Consider the following 23,937-nt stretch of genomic DNA (forward strand, 5'->3'; position numbering starts at 1 on the left):
GGTTTCAGTTCTCTCCCAAAGCCTAAAAATTGCTCTGCATTATAGACCTCTTAAACTTAACTCTCTTTTACTAGTCGTCTCACTCTCAAGAAGTTCACCTTTGCCTTAGCTGCGGGGGAGTTTGAGCTCAATCTCCCCTCGCCCCACAAAGGGAGGGAGCCCTGAACTCGAGGAATGCCTTGAGCTCAGGGCTCTCTCCCGGGACAGCATGCCAAATGAGCTTTCGTAAGTCATGAGCTAAGTGTGAACTCTTGAAACAAACATTTATCATGACCTGCCACCAGTGGTGTAAAGTACACAAGTAAATAAACATTGTTACTTAAGTATTTTTTAGCTACTTTGTACTTGTACTGAGTATTTAAAATATAAGCAACGTTTACTCTCTACTTGACTACTTTTTTGATTGAGTTTATGTACTCTTTACCTGGACAGAAGCTTTGACACAATCTCAATTGTAAAAGCGTTATAGAAATAAAGATTGAATTGATGAGGTGTGCATCGCTGTGTTTGTTACTGTGAAGTTGTATACATCGAGTCCTGACATGGTATTAATAGCGTTTGCCTGTTGTGTGCTCTGCCAGACGGGGACGGCGCTGAAGGATGGCAGTGTTGAAGGTCTGTCTGCCGCCGCTGCGTCTCCAGTCTCGATGGAGTCTAAAGTGAGCAACGGACAGCAAGCGCTCCTGCAACACCTGCTGCTGAAGGAGCAGAGACAGCAGAGGATCATCTCACCTGGTAAATACTGTACATGGCACCAGACTTAGACCAGGGCTCCGTTCTTCATACGAGGATTACTCCGTTAACTAGATTTGATTATTGATGATTTGACACACTCCAGGATAGTTTCATCTTCAAAACTCATCCAATTGGTTTAGCAACAGGTCTGGTAGCTCAAACTTTTGCGGTGGCAGCTTATTAAAAAATGTGATGGTAATGGAAGTCAATGGGGCAAAAACAGGCCCCAACATAACCAAAGGGTGCTCAATTTGAACAGTACACAAGAGTTAAGTAACTAATATCTCATCTCTCTCTCTCTCTCTCTCTCTCTTTCTCTGTGTATGTAGTGACAGGTAGTGTTCCTGTTCTGTCCTCCTCTCCTCTGCTGCTGAAGGATCGTGTGTCGTCCAGCTCTCGCTCCAGGCTCCCGCGGCACCGGCCTCTGAACCGCACACAGTCGGCCCCGCTGCCACAGAGCACACTGGCACAGCTGGTCCTGCAGCAGCAACACCACAACTTCATGGAGAAGCACAAACACTACCAACAGCACGTACACATGGGCCAGGTAAACACAATTCAATTCATCTTTAATTCTATAGCACTTTTACAGTTATTGTTATTTCACAGTCAAAATCACATCAAAACACAACAGAAGGCTTTAGAGGAGACGTGGAAGAAGCTAGTGCTACACACAGGAGCAGTTTGAGGACAAAAACAGGACAATGGCTTTAGTTGTTTAATCCTAATATGAGTGGAATATTGCATTCCTGGCTGTGGAATTATAAAAAAAAAAAAAAAAAAAAAAAAAAAAAATTGCATCGCCATCATCTTGGGTGTGCATTATGTGTCTAATTATTCCTTACATATTCTACTTTCATAAAATATACCTGAATTCAGTGATGTGGAAAAACTGATGCCTATATTAATTAAGAGTGCGTGTGTGTTTGTGTGTGAGAGAGAGAGAGTGTGTGTGTGTTTGTTCTTTAAAAGCATTTTTAAAGGCTCTTGTCTCTTAAATGATGTGTAAATGGATCTGACTGATGCCTCGCTGAGACAGGAAGTGAGTTAATAGATGGACAGGAAGTGAGTAAATCCCAGCAGGATTTTTTTTACTGCAGCTGCTTTTAACTTCTTTAATGTTTAAAGTTGCATTTAAATATCCCAATTTTATTTCTTTTCTAACATTTTTACTTTTAATGTATTTGATTTGATTTGTTATTAGTTTTATTAGTTGGGTTTATTAGTTTTTAGTCATTTACTTGCTTTGTTTTGGCTATTGTTTTAACTTTTCAATTGTTTTCATTTTTGTTTTAAGCACATCAAGTTAAAGGATAACTTTGCCCTGAGAATAAGCTGGAAAAAAAAGATTTAGCCACTTTTATTTAAAGTTACAAAAATCTATTTTTATTTTGTTTAATTTTATTTAGTACTAAATTATTTTGGTTTATTCATTTCAATTTTCTTTATGCTTAATTTAGATAATAATTAATTAATAAATAATTTAAATATTTGGATAAAAAAATTAATTATACAACCAAAACATGTTTTGAAAAAAAAAATCACAATATAAATAATTGCACTTTATTAGATACCTACTATTATTAGATATTTTTTTTAATTATTATTCTATTGTTTAGATTATTATTATTATTATTATTATTACTTTTTTTAGATTTTATATTATTATTATTATTTCGATTTTTTACATTATTTATTATTACTATTTTTCAATTTTTTATTTTATTATTATTATTAGATCTTACTATATTATTATTATTTTAGATTTTATTATATAATAATAATTATTATTATTATTTATTATTATCCAAAATTCAATCATGTGATTTTATTTCAAGTTACAAAATTTTTTTTTATTTTGTTTAATTTTATTTTGTATTAAATTATTTTTGTTTTATTTATTTTAATAATTTTCTTTATTCTCAATTTTAATTTAAGTTAAACGTATTTAAATATTTAATAATACAACCAAAACTCATATTTGAAGAAAAAAAAAAACAATATAAACAATGCATTTAAATGCAAACAACATTTTTAGCAATTACATTAATTTGCACTTTATTTATTTTATTTGTTTAAATTGATTCAATTGTGGAAAATTGTTTTCATGAGCCAATCTAGTAATCTTAGTCAGTTTTATGACATGCTTGATTTTTCATCCAATGTCTTATACACACAGTGCTTTATTGTTATCCTAATAAAAATTCTATTCCTTTTCCATTCAGTATTACTCCCTCTCACTCTATGTGGAGAAATATAATAACAATGAAAAAAGTCAAATAAAAGAGTAGGAACTCAATAAACATCACAATTAAAACTTAAATAAATGTAACAAATAAGAACGGGAATATTTCCAACTAAATCTCTCTCAATTTTTGATTCATATGACTTTATTGGCATAATAAACATGGGTATATACTGCCATAGTGTACATAGCAGAAAAAGACAACATAAATAATAATAATAATAAAGATTGGGACGATAATAATAACAACAATAACATAAAAAGGAATGGAAAGAAAAATATACAATACTCTCTCTCTCTCTCTGTCTTTAATCCTGACTTCATCATTTCTTCACCCTCTTTCATTTCCTGAAAGTCTAAGAGAGGATTTTTTTGCGCACACACACACACACACACACACACACACACACACACACACACACACACACACACACACACACACACACACACACACACACACACTTTATTTCACACAAACCTTTATTACGGCTGAATATTTTTGGAGGGTGGGATTATTTTACTCTTTTACAGGAGGACTGAAGCCAGATGAGTGGCGTTTTCAGAGTTTACGAGCGAGCTTTAACTAGAAGATACCAAAAAAGAAAGAAAGGTCCTGTTAATGTGTCGCTTCTCATTAATTGTGACACATAACTGACCTCAGAGCAGTCGATGCTGCAATTACAATACAGCACAGTAGGGAAGGCTGCAGTTTTCATGTGTTTAAAGATGTTTTTTTGTTCTTATAAATTATGACACATAACTGGAATTACAATACAGAGCTAGACCTGTCACAATAATCAACATTTCGACTCATCTTACAAAACCTTGAGATCACCTTAATAGTTTTTGCCATTGCAATTTCCATTCATTCATTTTTCTTTGGCTTAGTTCCTTATTTGTCAAGGGTCCCCACAGCGGAATGAACTGCCAACTATGTTTTACGCAGCAGCTGCCCTTCCAGCCACAACCCAGTAATAGGAAACGGCTTTGCACACTTTTTCACAGACACATGCAACATGCAAACTCCACACAGAAAAAAAAACTTTTTTTTAAATTTATATATGCATTTACATTTATAATTTTATATCAGAATATAATTATATAAAAAAAAACTGATTTTAAAAGTTTTCAGATTTTAATTCCTCAAATAGTTTTAGATTTTATAATATTATTATTTATTATTATTGTTGTTTACATTTTATTATATTATTATTTCTTATTATTATTATGTTAAGATTTTATTATACAACTATTGTTTAGATTATTATATTTTTATTATGTTAATTTTATTATATTATTATGTTTAAACTTTATTATATTATTTATTATGTTAATTTTAATATATTATTATTATTATTATTATGTTTAGATTTCATTATATTATTTATTATTACTATTTTAAGATTTTATTATATTATAATTTATTATTATTATTAGATTTTATTATATCATTATTTATTAATATTATTATGGGACTTTATTATTATTATTATTATTATTATTATTATTATTATTATTGTTATTATTGTGTTTAGATTTCATTATATTAAATTCTTATTACTATTTTTAGATTTTATTATATTATTAGATCTTATATTCTTATTCCTATTATTATTTTATATTTTATATTATTATTATTGTTTAGATTTTATTATATTATTTTTATTATTATTATGTTTAGATTTTATTATACTATTTATTATTACTATTTTAGATTTTATTATATTAATATTTATTATTATTAGATTTTAATATATATTTTTATTATTATTTTTAGATTCTATACTATTATTATTATTATTTTTAGATTATTATTAGATTGTTTATTATTATTATTATTATTATTATTATTATTATTGTTTAGATTTTATTATATTACTATTATTATTAGATCTTATATTATTATTTTAGAGTTTATATTATAATTATTTTTATTACATAACAAATTTTTTGTTAAAACAATTTATCATTTATAGATTGTTCGGCAAGTGTTATGTTGTGATAATCTGAAAAAAGGCCTGCAAAACAGTGCATTAAGTCTTGAGTGAAGTGCTCAGCTCATGAAACTGTGCGTGTTGTACTGTTACTGAATCAGCTGCTATGAGACAATATGAAACCATTAACTCTATGTTCTGTGTTTGTGTGTGTGTGTGTGTGTGTGTGTGTGTGTGTGTGTTTGAGTAGGTTGTGTGCGAGTCAGAGGAGCAGCAGCAGGAGGAGGAGCAGGAGGATCTGGCAGCGCCCCCTGCTGGAGTGATCCGCAGCAGACACACCGCTGTCATCCACATGAAGACTGAACCAGCAAAAGAAAACAGCCAATCAGGAGCTGAGGACACAGGTGAACAGCAGGTCTCAGATGAGATCCAGAGACGCCACAGCGAGTGCAGTCTGGAGGACATGACCGAAACCGATGTGTGAAGGAGAGAGATGAAGGAAAGAGGGAAGAAGGGCTGGATCTCGTTCAAAACTTGTCAAATAATGTGCCCAGGTCATATTTCACTTTATTAAGCCACTAGTTAATATTGAGAATTGGTAATATTATGGTGGCACGGTGGCTCAGTGGTTAGCACTGTCGCCTCGCAGCAATAAAAACACTGGCTCGAGCCCCGGCTGGGCCATTTGGCATTTCTGTATGGAGTTTGCATGTTCTCCCAGTGTTGGTGTGGGTTTCTCTCTGGGTGCTCTGGTTTTCCCAGCAAGTCCAGAAGATTTAATGTTATTTTGGTTACTTAAATATCTTAAAAATATGTTATTATCATTATTAATAACAATAAATAAAAAATAAAAGCCCAAACATTTAAGAGCTTGGATTTAATTTGACCTGAGCATGACCTGGACAGTTTTAATTCGAGGTTCGGCCGCAGAAACAGTTTCAGCAAGTGTCTAGAAAGAGAAGTGAAGTGTTAACGCTGAAGTGAAGAGAAAGAGTGTGTGTGTGTGTGAAGCTAAAGAAAGAAAAGCAATGACCACAGAGCTTCATTTGAGTCTCATGTTAAAGCAACAGCAGCTCGACTGATCTGAGAACAGGAAATGAGGCTGAGAGCTTTTCTGCTGCTGTTTTAACGTCAGTGTGAAGGCAAAATCAGTGTGTTTGATGTCTTGATGATGTCTGTGACTGTGATATAAACACATTATACTGTTTTCTGAGAGCAAATGAAATGCACTTACATGACATTAATTGTGCTTTTCGTTAATTGTGATGAAAACTGCTACTGGTTGGAGAAAATGTCACATTACGTTGAAGAAATGATGCTATTTATAACCAAAAATTAAGAATTTACACCCTGCTGTCATCCAGAGACCAGATTCATGAAGAAATTTTTAAGAAAAAAAATAGATTTCTTAAGATACGTTCATGAGAATGCTCTTAAAGTACAATTCTTTCTATAATTAAGGTTACAAAAAAAAAAAAATGCAAAAAATCATTATAATAAATTATGTATGTATGTATGAATGTATGTGTATATATATATATATATATATATATATATATATATATATATATATATATATATATATATATATATATATATATATGTATAAATATATATATAAAATTGACACGTTTTTATATAGCGCTCTTGTATTTGCTGAAAGTTTTGTATTTACAATGAGCAAGGTTTGTATTTTATTTCATTTCTTTCATTTTCAGCTTTTTGAATTTGCATTTATTTTTTGATTTTTATGTTTTAATTGTTTTTATTTTGGTTAATTTTAATAATTCTGACATTTTATGAACATTTTTCAAAATGTCTTTGTACTTCTTTCAGTATTAAGTATTTTCGTGGAAGTTTCATTAAATGAAAGTCAGATATTTTGCGTTGCTAAACAGCTGAAATAAAATTAAATGCTTATATTATTTCAGTTAACGTTTATTTTATGATGTAACCAGTTTTTTTTTCAGTTTGAGTCAACTATTTGTGTTGTTGCAATATATAATATTCAAAACTACCCAATAAATTGATTAAACGTCTTATTATTAGGACGTTTCCTAACTGTATTGTAAGTATTTTTTAGGAACGTCATTTTTAAGAACTCTAATTCTTCTGAAGTTGCATTTTTGCTAAATGAACATTCACAAAAATGAACATTCTTGTGAAAATTCTTAAGAAATAATTTTTAAATATTTAAAATAGCTGTAAATTTACCCCTTCACTTTAAAAAGTGAGTAAATTATATAATGCAGAAAAACAGTTTGCCTTAAAACTTAAAGGTGCAGTCTGTTGTCAGTAAGACTGTAAATTTACAAACACAAGGGAAATACAGAATTACAATTGTGCTGTATTTTTACATTACAGTTGTAATTATTGATGTACAGTGAGCTTGGAAATTTACAGTCTTACTGGCAACCAAATTACCAGTGAGTTACTGTAAATTTTACAGTAAATTGTTATTATAAATTTACTGTGCACTTGTAAATTTACAGTATTATCGGCAACCATATTTGCCAGTAAGTAACTGTAGATTTTACAGTAAATTCTCATTACTAATTTTCAGTGTGCTTGTGAATTATTTCTTACTGGCAACTGAAATTTCCAGTAAGTTACTGTAAATTTTACAAATTGTAATTGTAATTTACTGTGTGCTTGTTAATTTACAATCTTACTGAGATCTAAAATTTCCAGTGAGTTACTGTAAATTTTACAGTAAATTGTGAATTTACAAGCGAACTGTGCATTAATAATTGCAATTTACTGTAAAATTTACAGTAAGTTATTGTAAATTTCAGTTGCCAGTAAGACTAAATTTACAAGCCCACTGTGCATTAATAATTGAAATTTACTGTAAAATTTACAGTAAGTTACTGGATATATAGTGGTTGCCAGTAAGACTGTAAATTTACAAGCCCATTGTACATTATTGATTGCAATTTACTGTAAAATTTACAGTAACTTACTGGATATATATTGGCTGCCAGTAAGACTGTAAATTTACAAGCCTATTGTACATTAATAATTGCAATTTACTGAAAAATTTACAGTAAGTTATTGTAAATTTCAGTTGCCAGTAAGACTGTAAATGTACAAGCCCATTGTACAATAATAATTGCAATTTACTGTAAAATTTACAGTAACTTACTGAATATATATTGGTTGCCAGTAAGACTGTAAATTTACAAGCGCACTTTGCATTAATAATTGCAATTTACTGTAAAATTTACAGTAAAACTAGAAATTCAGTTGCCAGTAAGACTGTAAATTTACAAGCCAGCTGTACATTAATAATAGCAATTTACTGTAAAATTTACTGTAAGTTACTGTATATATATTGGTTGTCAGTAAGACTGTAAATTTACAAGTGCACTGTGCATTTATAATTGGAATTTACTGTAAAATTTACTGTAACTTACTGGATATAAATAGGTTGCCATTAAGACTAAATTTACGAGGCCATTGTACATTAATACTTGAAATTTACTGTAAAATTTACAGTAAGTTACTGGAAATATATTGGTTGTCAGTAAGACTGTAAATTTACAAGAGCACTGTACATTAATAATTGCAATTTACAGTAAAATTCACAGTAACATTACTGGATATATATTGGTTGCCAGTAAGACTGTAAATTTACAAGCGCACTATACATTAATAATTAGTCTTACTGGCAATCAAAATTAACAGTACATCACTGTAGATTTTACAGTAAATTATTAACAGTCTGGTGTTCATATTCAGTTGACTGGAAATCAGTTAAGAACAAACATATTATTAATTTCACTTGAGTCTAAAAAACGAAAAAAAAACAAACAAACTATTTCTTAATTTCTTCATGAATCCGGCCCCAGTTTTTCTGTTTGTTTACATGAATTGATGTGTTTGTGACGTGTTCTGTGATACGATTCACACGATTCAGTGCGTCATTCAGTGTGTCCTGTCTTGCCAGGTGTTTGACTCTTGTTTGTCACAATGAACACAATGAAATATAATCAATGTGAAGAACCAACTAAAACCTTGGTGTTAATGATGATACGTGATGTCTGTAGTAAAATCACTGACGTTTCATGTTTGAAGACTTCACCGATCCTCTGAGATGTACAAAGTTCAATATGTTTTGGTGATCATGCACTGTGTCAGATGTACAATACAGCACAGACCAATCAATCAGTCATGGATCTTCGGCGTGTGAACGTGGGATACAACAAAAGCCCTGTTTTTACTTCACTGCTCTGTAAATAAAGTTTATTATCCACCGTTACGCTAGATTGAAACAATAACTGCATGGAAAACCTCAGGTCGGAGGGTCATGTTTACGTTGACATTAGAGTTTTCGAATAAAAGTTGTTTCTCAAACTTGCCGATGGTGTTTGTGTTATTGGAGGCTGGATTATGGCAAGCCGTTTGGACTTTTATGCATTCTTGGGATATGAACTCTTTATATTGATAATTAAATTCTTTATATAAATTCTTCACTACTTTGATATCAAAACCATGGCACAAACACATAAAAAATGCATTGATTTAATGTCAAAATGAATTCAAATTGGCATTTAACATTAACATCAGAAATCCATTACTGGACTGTCTGGCAATCATTTTTGATGCATTTTTTGATACCAATGTCAAAAAACACCAATAAAAAAAAACACCCAATGTTTAGACGTCGATCTGATGATGCTTTGATGTCAGGTAGTTTGCATGCATTGCAGGGATACAAAATCCATGATGTCTTGACATCAAGGTTACATGCATTGGGATACAAAATCCATCATAGTTTTGGTATTTTTTAAAGTAAGCTGTCAGATGAATACATTTATTTAAATACTTGCATCGTTTATTTTGGTGGTCAAAAGAGCATCAATGTGTGGATGTCAAGCAGACGTCAAGGTTTTGACATCAAATCGATTAGCATTTTTGACAAGTTTTTGATGTATTTTTACGAGTTTTTGATGTATTTTTGATGCGTTTTTGATTACATTAATTTGACATCTAACACTGACATCAAAATCGAGGACAGGAGTGTCTTGCAATCATTTGTGGTTATTTTGGTGGTCAGAAGAGCATCAATGAGTGGATGTCAAATAGACATCAAGGTTTTAATATCAAATCAATTAGCATTAGCATTTTTGACAAGTTTATGACATCAAACTGACATTAAAAAATAAATAATTGATGACAGGACTGTCTTGCAATAATTTCTGATGTGTTTTTGACACCATTTTTAGACGTCAATTTGATGATGCTTTGATGTCAGGTAGTTTGCATACATTGCAGGGATACAAAATCCAGTCTAAATTTGGAATTTGAGCTTTCAGATGAATAAAACATTTATTATTATGGTTTTGATATCAAATCGATTAGCATTTTTGGCGTGTTTTAGATGACATCAAATTGACATCTAACATTGACATCAAAAATCGATGACAGGACTGTCTTGCAATTCTTTTTGGTGCATTTTCTGATGCCGGTTTTACATGTTTTGACATCAAGGCAGTTGACATACATCGCAAGGATACAAAATCCAGTGTAAATTTAAAATATGAATAAAACTTTTCTTATTTTATAATACTTTTTGTGTGGTTATTTTATTGGTCAGAAGAGCATCAATGTGTGGATGTCAAATAGACGTCAAGTTGATGACAACAAATCGATTCGCATTTTTGACAAGTTTTTGATGTATTTTTGACAATTTTTTATGACATCAAACTGACATCAGAAATCGATGACAATCGATGATCTTGCAATCAGTTTTAGATGTTTTGACATCAAGAAGGTAGCTGACACATAAGATGTATACAAAATGTGAAATTTGAGCTTTCAGATGAATAAAACATTTCTTATTTTATAATACTTATTTTGTCATTTATTTTGGTGGTCAAAAAGGGCATCAATGTGTGGATGTCAAATAGACGTCAAGATTTTGACATCAAGTCTGTTAGCATTTTTAACGTGTTTTTTTTTATTACATTAAACTGACATAAAACATTGACTTCAAAATTGAGTGTTTATGATGTTATTTTGAAATAACAAATGTCAACAATTAAATTGCAACTAGTGAAAACGTTAATTTTTGCTAATAATAATCCAAATGTCATTAGTGACAATGTTAATGTCTGATATCATAAATGTAATTGTTAGTAATGTGTAATTTTAGATATCAGCAATTGGGAGAGTAATTTCTGATATCAGAAATCCATCTTCAGATATCAGATATAACAACTGTAACATGTTGAAATACACATGCAGATTTCAAGAATAACATTAACTAATGATATTAATTTCCATTAGATATTGACATTACTAACTAATTATTGATAGTTAATAAAAAACATTTTGTGTACTATCTGTACTAATTTTGTTGTCCTTCTAGCATGTAAACACATATGAATTGTTGCTATCCACAATTCATATCGTGAGAATGAACAAAACTTTAAACGGCTTGCCATGGGCGAGAAGCTTACTGCGTTTTCTCTGGCTTGACCTGCTGTCTTTAGCTGCGCAACCCTGCGTGTTTTTCTCACGTTTCTGGCTGATGTTAAGGGAACGTAACTTTAACCTCCTGTGCTGGCAGATCAGGTTAACCCTTTGAAGTGTGCTTGATCTGCTGGCTACTATCAAGGGAATGTGTCAGACTCAGATATACGAGCATCACAGCAGAGACCTTTGCATTTCTGAAGGTTCAATACACGTTAAGATCTGTTGACGGCAATCGGGGCGGTTTTAAAAAAGAAATTCAGAGTTTTATTCCACAAGGAGGCATCAAACAGTTATTGAAAGTGACAGTAAAGATATTTTACATCATCATAGAATAAAAATAAAAAAAATCACAGTTTATACAAAATTAATTTATTCATTGTTTTTTTAATCAAATTTTATGTAATTTTAATTATTGATATAGATTGAAAGTGTTTATTTTTAAGTGACAGTAAATACTTTAATAGAATCATAAAAAATTTGTTTATACAAAGTTTTATATTTATTTATTTATTTATTTATAGTTGTTTTTTGTAATTTTATGTAATTTTATTTATTTAATCTGATCAATTAATAAAGACAAAGTCAACTATAAATAAGTATTTTTATTATTCAATTCATTTATTTATTTATTTTTAATTAATTAATTTTATTCTTTTTTATTTCAAGATTGAAAGTTTATAGTCAAAGAAATTGATTTTTTTAATTTATTTTGTTATATTTATTTTTATTATTTAACTTTATTTATTTCAAGATTTAAAGCATTGATAGTCAAAAAAAGTACAATGAGATCAGACTTAAGAACCAGTGAATGGTGAACTGAACACAAACAGTACAGACAGCCTGCGGAGACTAAACCAAACTTGGACAACTGATTAACCTGCAGCACGGATAAAGCGAGGGCTTAAATGAGACGATCTGGCGAAATGGAAGTTTATGTCGCAACAGAAAATATTAATGAAATTTAAATAGTAAGTGAATCATCATTTGGATTGTGAAACTTAATTGAAAGAAACTTTTCAGATGACGGTAATGTTTTAACTGACTGAAATCATGATTGCTGACTACATATTTTTGATAGGTTGAGTCGTAATATGAGAGTATTGTCATTACGTCATTGCCAATTGTGTCATTACATTATAGTGTAAAAGAACCGATGATCTGGTTTTTAAAACAGTTTCATTGAAACAAACTCTCCTAAAGATCTAGTTTGTGAAAAAAAAAGATCCGATCTTCCCATCACCAGTAGACAGTTTGTCGTCATAAAGTGCAATTGCACTGCAGGCAGTTCGAAACTCATCTTGTACAAAAACTCTAAACATAGAAATAAGGAGCGATCAGAAATGCACATAAGAATATAACAAGACGTCACAAGGACTGAATATGACTGCTTTTATGCATGTGGGGATTGGCTGCATGTGCAGAGTAGTTACAGTTCAGTTCATGTGAATCAGGTGTGGTGCGCAAGGCATTGTGGTACATGTAGTCCTTGTTAGTGGCTGATGTGAGGTGTTCTCTAGTGTGTCTGGTGAACCTGACCATTTTCTACACCACAGAAACTACTGACACACTCAAATACAATGAAGTTTGATGACGTTTAATGAAGGCGGCTCATTTATAACCTGAATGCCTAAAGGTGTAGACAGAATTCTGGGACAACACGAGAAATTAAACTCTGTGAAACCTCCATATGAATGTCAAACCTCTTCTGAAGGTGGAGAACTGCGTAATAATTGCGATTTCAGCCATTTCCTAATCTATATATGACTGATGTTTGCCTTTATTTGAAGAAAACTAAACGTCCCCAGGCTAAAAACACAGCACTGATGTCAAATTGAGTTCTGACCACATGCATTTTCCAGAAAATAAGTGTAGAAGAGAAAACAGGAGGAAACCAGAGGAAAGAGTGGGTTTACAGAGCTGATTGCGTAACTGTGCCTGGGAAATAAATATTAATGTGATGAAAGATGTATGGCGTGCTTAAATCTGTCTTTTTCAGGATGTTAGACAGTCCGCACAGGTTGTAGATTAAATGATCTATGTGCATGTACTGAATTAAATTGAAGCTAATGATTAAAGGGATATAGTTCACCACTAAACAAGGCTCATTATTTGCAGTGAGTAAATAAACTGGATGTATTTAGAAAAACTTTACATTTATATTTATGGATACTTTTTACATGCTCTTCCAATTGCTAATTATGTTAAATTATATATTTTTTTATATTTTCCATCTCATTGACAATACTGTAAACAATTTTAGTCTTGATACAGTTAAATTAAAAAAATTAAATAAATACAATTTATTTATTTTATAAAACATGTATTTAATTTTATGTATAAAGAAAATGCATGCATGTATAAAGAAAAACTTTACATCATTTATATTTATGTGTATTTGCATGCTCTTCCAATAGCTGTTTTTGTTAAATTATTAAATTTTTATAATGTAAAAGAATTTCCTTTTAAGATTTTGTTGACAACAATTTTAGTCTTGAAATAAATAAATAAATACAGTTAATTTAAAATAAATGCATTAAAATTAAAAAGATAAATAAATAAACTTTTATAATTAATAAATAAATAAATAAACAATTAGTTTACAAAATAGTATGTGTATATAGAAAACACATTTATGTATTAAGAAACGCTTTCACATAATTTAAAGTTTATATTTGTGTTTACTTCTTTGCATGCTCTTCCAGTTGGTATTTTGTCAAATTAGAATTTTTTATTTATTATAAAAATATAGTTTTTCAATTTTCTTGACAATAAACAATTTCAACCTTAAAATAAATAATACAATAATAAAATAAATCAATTAAAAATAAATCAATCAATGAATTAAATAGTAATAAATAAATTGCATGTATATAGAAAACACATTTATGTATTTAGAGACACTTTTTAAATAAAGTATATAGAAACACTGATTTAACACATGATTTAAAGTTTATAATTGTGTTTACTTATTTGCATGCTCTTCCAATTGCTCTAAATTATTATATTATTATAATAAATAAAAATTCTCTTTTTCCATTTCATTGACAGAAAACAAGTTCAGTCTTAAAATCAATACTATTAATTTCAAATTAATTAATTAATTAAATAAATATAAAAATAAACATAATTTTATAATATTAAATAAATAAATTGCAGGTATTTAGAAAACACATTTATGTATTTAGAGACACCTTTTACATAGTTTAAAGTTTATAGTTGTTTTTACTTATTTACATGCTATTCCAAATGTTATTTTTCCAAATGACTCTAGAATATATATATATATATATATATATATATATATATATATATATATATATATATATATATATATATATATATATATATATATATATATATATATATATATATATATTAGGGATGTAACGGTATCAGAATTTCACGGTACGGTAATACCTCGGTATGAATGTCACGGTACGGTATTTATTGAATCATTTACAGGAAAAAAAAAACTTTTGAAAATACTCCAAAAAAGTGCCAAAAGTGTCAATGACATACAAATTAGCCATCTATCTGTTAGCTTTGAAACAGGAACTTCAATTTTAATAACAAAAAATTATTAAACCATGTAAAAAAATAAAGTTTCAATTTAGTATTGTTAAAAACTCATCACATTTAACATTTAATCACTCACTTAGATAGAGATGGGTTTAAAGGAAAATTATCATATAACTATAATCTGGTAAAAGCTGGTATCTCTGGGTATTTACAATGTCCCCTGCAACAGAAAAAACCCCTCTCATTTGGGACTGAGGATTCTGGGACAAGAGAGATATGACTTGGCCCATGTTGACAGCAGTGGGGTAACGTTGTGCATTGTCTTTCCCCCACTTGAGAGGACAAACCATGAGTGAGATAGAGATCTCTTTGCGGTACAAGTCAATGTCTGCATCAATCTGAACAGTGTGCTGTGTTTCTGCAGTCCCCATGACTGTTATTAGTCGTATTCCCCAACTTGCAGGCACGTGCACACATAGGGCTCAACCTGTGCAGTGTACATGCCCTTTTTAGTCTTGGATAGAAAATGCCCTTCCAAAACGATCAAAAGTGCCCCCGCGACGCGACACAACCTCCGTCCAGTCCAGCCCTTCAGTAGGCGCGCGATAACACCTCTCTTGAGTATGCGCGCTCAACCCCCCCTCGGCGCTTTATAATACGCGCGCCACAACACAGCTGATTAGAACGCGCGCGACAGCACCGCTATTCAGCACGCGCGCGGCAACAACACCCGCTTTGGGTTCGATCATTTCCATCTTTTTTTCATCTCCGCTACTAGCAGCACACTCCATTTCCGCATTACTGGATCTGTAGCGACAACAGACCGCAAAGGATTATGGCCACGCCGGGGCTGATGGGAAATGAAGTTTCAGCTACCTCCTGTTCGCTTCATTCGCCTGAGCAAATTTTCTCAGAAGACCTATAGTTTTACCGAGTCATGCGACTTCGGTAATATCGAAAAAATTTAATATTGCGGTATGACGGTATTTACAATACCGTTACATCCCTAATATATATATATATATGGCCAATTCAATATATACGGCACCCGGAGGAAACCCACGCCAACACAGGGAAAACATGCAAACTCCACGCAGAAATGCCAACAGGCCCAGCAGAGGCTTGAACCAGTGACTTTCTTGCTGTGAGGCGACAGTGTTAACCACTGAGCCACCATGCCACCCCAATATTGGATCAAAGACACATACAAAAAACATTGGTTATGTTTTTTTCCTGCTGTTAATACGGTGCTGCAAATATCAGGTAAAATCTGTATCATGTAAAATCATTTGACAGCACTAGATTCAACTATATTACGTCACCATAGGATTGATTATTACGCAAAGGGAGTCTTAAAAGCAAAGAATCTGATCGTAAAGCAACTGATAAAGCGGAAAATATCTGTGTTGTCTGGAGCTACGATAAACACACAGGTTTATGGAGAGCCCGTACCCTCCTCCACCGGGCAAATAATCATGACGAACTGCCCGTGTTCGCTTTACGAGCAGCACACCATTACCCTGCTTAATCTCCAAATGCCGTCAAGCTGATCATTAAACAAACAAAACATTTATCCCTGTTATTGCATCGACACCGAGGTCCCACAAGAAGTTTATTATTCCCTTCTTTCACTCAAGATGGCAGCGAGAGAGGGAAGAAAAACACCAAAGGAACGCGCATTCCTGCAGCATGACCTATGCTACACACAAACCCTGGTGTGAAAGATAATAAATTTGCGTTGCGCATAAAATATGTGACGCATTCGGAGAGCTCAAAAATTCACCTTGCACAGCGGCGAGATGCCGTACGAGTTATAATGCCATAAAACAAAGTAAAATGCATGGAAAGGTTTGTTTTGGGGTTTTGAAATGCGGCTGCACTGCTCTGATGACGCCACTCAAGAGTAGTGAAGAGAATTATGTGACCCTGAAGATTCAACAAATCCTGCATCACAAGTCTGAAATATATGGTTGAAACCAGAAGTTGACATACACTGTATACAAATGCACATAACCGTTTAAAAAAAAAGTCAGATGTTAATGTGACTAAACTTTTTCTCTTTTAGATAAGTTAGGATCATCATGTGTTTCTGTTCTGCTTAATAGAAGAATAATGAGAGAGATATTTTTGGAGAAATTGTTATAATTTTTCTTGAAAGTCAAGTTTACATACAATAAGATTATTCTGCCTCTGAAAAAGCTCAGGGGCCTCATGTACGAAGACTTGCGTGGAAATCATACTAAAACATTGCGTACGAACAAAGCTGTAAATGTGCGTGCGCAGAAAAAAATCAGATGTATGAAACACTGGGCCCTATCATACACCCGGCGCAGTGTGGCGCAAGGCGTGACGCCGTAGTCTTTTGGTAATTTAAGTTTGGTGCAAGAGTGGTTTTGAGGCGTTGCGCTACGCTGTTTAAATAGTAAATGCATTAGCGCTCATATGTGCACCCATAGGCGTTCTGGTCTAAAAAGGAAGGCGTTCTGAGGCGGACCGCTGGCGCGTTGCTATTTTGAGAAACTATAATAGATTTTTCATTAGACCAAAACTAACCCGGTCTAAACTCCAGCGCAGAGTTGCACCTTGCTTACACACTGCTTAATACACACAAGAGAGCAATAGGCAAATATCTTTACATATGAAAAATGTAAATATTAAGGATATATATAGGATATAATAAGAATAGATATAGGATATAAATATAAAGGATTAAAATATTACAAAACATATTATTTTCTAGCCTACATAAATATGAAAAATCACTGCTTTATGTCTTCTTCATCTCGGGAGGCTTTTTCAGTTCATTCATAACAATTTGCTTTTGTATAATGTTATTTATAGGTTAATTCATTTCTGTGCGTAAAGGTTTCCCTATCCAAGAGCGAAAGTGAAAGTAGATCCTTTATCTCTCATTCTCGCAGTAGATGCTCTGTTTAACTGTTTTCTGTTAAAAAACTGTGAACTGTTTGCTTGTGAAATGCTCAGTTTTTCCACTTAGACTTACTTTGCGTCCTGTAAATAGCGAATGCGCTCTTGGCGCGACGCAGCTGACTCTTAAAGGGAATGGGAGACGAGACTGTAATTGGTTTATTCTTAAAACACACCTATAACTCATTAAGAAAATAAACTCAACCCTTTTAGACCATGCGCAAGGCATATTTCCCGTCCTTAAATTAGCAAAAACGAGTCCTGACACGCCCTGAAAGCATTTGCGCCCTGCGTTTTGCACTTTGCGCATGGACCGTCAAAATAGAGCCCACTACGTACGCCAAGTCTCACGCATATTCTTTTGTACATCTGAATGAACGTGAAACTGAGCGCAACATGCACGAGCACAAAACCCCTCCCTGCCTCCTCCCCCCTATGAATATGCAAATTACTCTACTTTGACAAAACCCAACAAAAAAGCAACGGCAAAAGCAAGCAAGAAGAGAAACTTTGAACAGAATGTGAATTAAAGGTGCTCCTTTCGGAGGTAGACCGGAGAAAAGCGGTGTTATTTCCAAGTTTGTTCTCCGGAATTAACAACAAAAGAAAAAAATTGAGTGGGGAGAGTTTAGCTGATGCGGTTAACACAGTTGGGTCTGAACATCGCACTGAGTGAATTAAAAAAGAAATAGTGTGATTTATAAGTGTAAAATGTTGCAGCATCCATAACAGTCTCAGTGGTGCAGCTCGTAAGACGCAGGTCAACATGTTTTGACACGTTCGAGCATGAACTCGGCTTGAATCCAGCGTCTGATGAGCTCTTTCTTGTTTTTTTCCCCGCTACATATCAGATTTTGCCAACTATTTATCACGAGAAAGACAAGTAGGAATCATTAATAAGTCTGTGCATCATATTTTATTTGCACATTTATTGAATGGAAATGTTTCTGATTCATGCATGCAAATTCATCTTCAGATAGTGTCTTTATAGCAATGTGCGTGCAGTAGATAGCTCAGATTACATTGGGAAAACAGGCGACTGCTGCAAATTGTGCTTTAATGTTTAGCTGGTCAAATGTATGGTATGGAAACCTTATATACCTGCTAGATCAACCCGTCTCATACAGCTGCCATTGCAAGGCTCAGACACTTTGTAGAGAGCAATTTAACACAACTGCCTCTAGGAGTCGCCAATGGAAATAAAACAGACACGCACAAAAAATGTGCGTACGCCAGCCATAAAGCTGCCGTGAACCTGCGCACATTCCCACGTTCAGTTCATCGTTAGTAAATCCAAACGTGAGCGATTCTGCGTGAAACCTGGCGTATGCAAAGTTAATGTGCGTACGCAGCGTTGATACATGAGGCCCCAGATGATGATGTCAAGGTTTTGGAAGTTTCTGATTGGCTTTTTGACAACATTTGAGTTTATTTTTGCATAATAGCTCCCCTTTAAATGTCAGTTTTCTTGCCCACACATCCAACGTTAACTAAACCAGCCGCATGGAGAAAAATGAAGCGGTGTGAATTTGACATCGTCCACCTGTCGGCAGGAATATTGCACAAATGTGAATGAAAAGAATGTAAATGAAAGCCTCTCTGAGTTTTGCACAGATGACGGAGCCGTGTGCTGTTGGGACTGCGTGTGGAATCTGGTTTATTATTCTTCTTCGGCATTCCTGTGTGCGCAGGCGTCAGGCTATGAAGCGGTAATGTATCGTAGCTGTTATTCTTTCCGTACATTATTACCGAACGGGTGGTGTGGGACAGCGCTGGCAGATGGCTAAAGTGAAGGAACCGATGCGTGAGAGAATAAAACAGACCACCCTGCACAGAAACACAGGTTTTTCATGGAGCTACATACAGTTGAAGTCAGAATTATTGGCACTCCTGTTAAATTTGAAATTTGAATTCAAATGAGTTACCACCCTCTTGTAAAAGGGGTCTATTGTGCAAGCTATATATATATATATATATATATATATATATATATATATATATATATATATATATATATATATATATATATATATATATATATATATATATATATATATATATGTTTTTAATTTCTCTTAATATTGATGCAGTTATAAACAGACTACATTTTATATTGTTGCAGTGGTCTAATTTTGGACAATTTTTTATATTTACATTTTATTGCAGTCATGCAAATTTTTAACTATTAAAACACTCTTTGGCATTTACAACTGATTATTTAAATTATAGCACTGATCAAAATGTATAATTTTATGGATTTTATGTAACTTTCCACAAAATATATGTACAGTTCCATATTAAATATTATAAGCTCAAGAAAATAGAGAAAATAACAGCAAAAAAAAAAAAATTATATATATATATATATATATATATATATATATATATATATATATATATATATATATATATATATATATATATATATATATATATATATATATATATATATATAAATTTTTTTAATACATTAAACTTCTGTAATTTAACGTCCTTTATTTTATGGTAAAGTTCTGTAATGTAACATCCATTATTTTACGACAATTTTTTGTAATTTAACGTCCTTTATTTTCCAGTAAGTTTACACAATTTTAAGGCCATTATTTTACTTTAAATTTCTGTAATATAAAGTCTTTTATTTTACAGTAAACTTTTGTAATTTAACGTCCGTTATTTTTCTCTAATTCTGTAATTTAAAGGCAGTTATTTTACTGTAAATTTATGCAATTTATTGTCTGGTATTTTATGGTAAATTTCTGTAATTTAATGTCCCTTATTTTATTGTAAATTTCTGTAATTTAATGTTCGTAATTTTACTGTAAAATTCTGTAATTTAATGTCTGTTATTTTACTGTAAATTTCTGTAATTTAACGTATTTTATTTTATGGTAAAGTTCTGTAATTTAACATCCATTATTTTATGACAAATTTCCGTAATTTAAAGTCCTTTATTTCACAGTAAGTTTACACAATTTTACCGCCGTTAATTTTACTGTAAATTCATGTAATATAAGGTCTTTTATTTTACAGTACATTTGTGTAATTTAACGTCTGTTATTTTACTGTAAATTTCCGTAATTTACTGTCTGTTTTTACTGTATATTTCTGTAATTTATCGTCTGTTGTTTTACTGTAAATTCCAGTAATTTACAATAAATATCTGTAATTTCACCCCAGCTGCCAGAAAAAAAAATAAAAATAATAATGGAATTTTATTTTACGGTGTATATTTTCCAAATTTATGTTTAACTGAAATGAGTTTTCCCCAACACATTTCTAAACATGAGTTAATAACTAATTTCTAATAACTGATTTCTTTTATCTTGGCCATGATGATAGTACACAATATTTTACTAGATATTCTTCAAGATGCTAGTATTCAGCTTAAAGTAACATTTAACAGCCTAACTAGGTTTATTAAGCAAGTCATCTTATATCAGTGGTTTGTTCTGGGGACAATAAAAAATATTGCTTAAGGGGGCTAATAATATTGATCTTAAAATGCTTTTTAAAAACTAAAAACTGCTTTTATTCAAGCTGAAATAACACCAAAAAAACTGTAGAGAAGAAAAAATATTATAGGTAATACAGTGAAAACTTTCTTGCTGTGTTAAACATCATTTAGGAAATATTTGAAAAATAAATTCACAGGAGGGTGAATAACTCTGACTTCAACTGAATGTTTCTGTTTTGTTCTGAACCAAACAACATGCTCATCTGGTGCAGTCCGATTGTTCATACCATGCAAAACGTCAGTGACCCGTCTGCTATAAAAACATGGCTTTGTTCAGCTACAGCTTCAACATTACTGGACAAAATTGAGTTTTACAGGATAAATGACGCAATAAGGGGCAGACCGCCGGAAAATCCTGTTCCCCATTTCTTTCTGTTTTTCAGCGACTGGCAGAACTGAAAAGTCGTGATGAAGTCTAGCAGGTTCCTTCTTTAAAAAAAGTCAGCATGAGTTTTAAGCGCTGTACGTTTTAAGGCAACGATAACACTGAAGGGGAATAATCAAAACATTCTGGTGTTTAGGAACGAATGAGGAACAATCTTACGATCGGGTTCAGCTGGCATAAGCTGCCTATCGATGGTGGGAACCAATGAACGCAGAATGGTTTTTATTTTAGGTTTGAGCGGTAGCAGGTGGAAACGACACATACATTTTAAATCACATTTTATAACACTTCACGTGAGGCATGCAAGACAATTTTTTGTAATTTCTGTAATCTGACAAAACAGAAATGAGATTTGGCTTGATTTAATAACCAGGAATCATGAGCTCACATTAACTTAGTGTTATTTAAAGGAGGCCGATTATGCACAAATCACTTTTGTAAGGTGTTTAAACAGTTGTGTGGCAGCAGTGTGTGAATATAAGCAGCTTTTAACAGTAAACATTTATTGTGTTATAAAACATCAACTGTGTGGAGCTGAATCTTCACACACACACTCTAGGGACATCAGAGACTTATTTTATATCTTAAAAAAATCTAAATATTAAAAACTGTCAAGGACTAAAGATGTTGATGACCGTTAAATGAGTCATGGCGGAAAAGGATTCATAGAGTAAAACTAAGTCATACCCATGTTATAATACAACAATTGGTCCTTGTAAACCACCAAAACCAGCACACACACACACTCACAGCTCATGTACAGAAAGATGAATGAGCCTTTAGTGGAGCAGCTTTATGAGCTGGTCAGACTGATTGCTCTTTGGGTCTTCGCTGTTATCTCAACCTCTCTCAGGGATCAGCACTCCCTCTCCACTTCTGGAGATAAGAGCCCTGCAGGAGGACCACTTCAAAAGACAACCGCTTTATCTGCTGCCTGCCCGCCTGCCTGATGGAGAGATGCTTGTGGATGGGAGGCAGACTGAGACCTTCATCCATCCATTCATTCAGGTCACCTCCAACACCTCCATCCCATCAAAAACACTCGGACCAATGCTGCTCGAAAAAAAATAAAATAAAATTTTTATATATATATATATATATATATATATATATTTTTTTTTTTTTATTATTATTATTATTATTATTTTTTTTTTTTAAGTGTGCTAAGCTTTGCATTTTGTCTTTGCGACATTTCCATTACAAATCAGTTGCAATATACAATTAAAAAATGCAGGGCTCCACACAACTTGTCCAAGCACAAATCGATTAAGTTAACTTTTTTTTATTTATTTTATTTTTTACAAATTTACGTGGATTGAACACAATAATTTGTCCCCCTAAAAAAAACTCAAGAATTGTGTTGATTCACATGCTTTTAAATAAGTAGTTTGAACAAGCAGCAAAAACCTTTTTTTGAGTGTGTTTAAATTACTAAATTAATATGCATAAACATGCCACAGTAGTATGAAACCAATTGGACTTTGAAACTCATTTCAAAATGTTGTGTCGTGTTTATCAACGTCCCAAACGCATAACAAGTTTTCCATTTTAGTTCCATCATGCACAGTTAACTCTGCTGACGCAACTCCTTCAATTTACTGAATTAAAATGAGCTAATGCAACATTTCTTGCTTGTTTTGTCACAACTTTATTTTATTGCATGAAAGCCTTTTCAATTTGGAAGTTGGCGGTTTACTTAACGCATGAATCATTTTTATTGGCATAACTTGGCCGAGGGATTTGTAATTCCCAGTATGCATTGCATGAGACTTGACAGGGAGGGTCAATGTTGAAATTAAGAGCTATTTCAAGCATTTTAGCACAAAAGACGGAGACTTTGGCATTTAGAATATCCAGCTCTGATATGTTGCTCATAGGTGAAGCTGCATTAAAATACATTATTAATATTTTTTTATTCGTAACCTAATGAGCATTTACTATATTGCATAGTGCAATTTTTTTATTTTTTATTTTTTTGCATAAAATAATAAATAGCAACAACACATTTACATTTAAATTAGCAAAGGCTAACTGAGAAAAGAAGCATTATACGATAATTATACCGAGTCTGCTTAATTGTATGACTTGATGATGTAAAGTCAACTGTTGGAAGCTGTTTGTACTGGGTTGCAACTGGAAGGGCATCCACTGTGTAAAACATATGCCAGAATGGTTGGCGGTTCATTCCACTGTGGCG

General features: G+C 32.3%; 1 protein-coding gene and 2 long non-coding RNA genes across 5 annotated transcripts in view; 1 reads left to right on the plus strand and 2 right to left on the minus strand.

Annotated features, from left to right (window-relative positions):
* The window catches only part of LOC100332699 (histone deacetylase 9-B), a 54,670-nt gene extending 48,750 nt beyond the window's left edge, over nt 1–5,920 (plus strand). For all 3 annotated transcript variants that reach the window (XM_021468241.3, XM_021468242.3, XM_068215221.1), the window contains 3 exons: nt 582–735; nt 1,065–1,282; nt 5,165–5,920. In XM_021468241.3, the coding sequence (XP_021323916.1) occupies nt 582–735; nt 1,065–1,282; nt 5,165–5,398 (606 nt within the window). In that variant the 3' untranslated portion in view covers nt 5,399–5,920. The remainder of the gene's footprint in view (nt 1–581; nt 736–1,064; nt 1,283–5,164) is intronic.
* The window catches only part of LOC141378963 (uncharacterized), a 96,491-nt gene that overhangs the window by 40,341 nt on the left and 32,213 nt on the right, over nt 1–23,937 (minus strand). The gene's annotated exons all lie outside the window — the stretch shown is intronic.
* Nucleotides 8,351–9,554, minus strand: LOC141378964 (uncharacterized). The gene is made up of 2 exons (XR_012394804.1): nt 8,565–9,554; nt 8,351–8,446 (listed from the first exon to the last, which is right to left on the minus strand). It is a non-coding gene; the product is annotated as an uncharacterized lncRNA (long non-coding RNA).

This window comes from Danio rerio, chromosome 19, assembly GCF_049306965.1.
Source record: "Danio rerio strain Tuebingen ecotype United States chromosome 19, GRCz12tu, whole genome shotgun sequence".
In the NCBI taxonomy this organism is placed as follows: domain Eukaryota; kingdom Metazoa; phylum Chordata; class Actinopteri; order Cypriniformes; family Danionidae; genus Danio; species Danio rerio.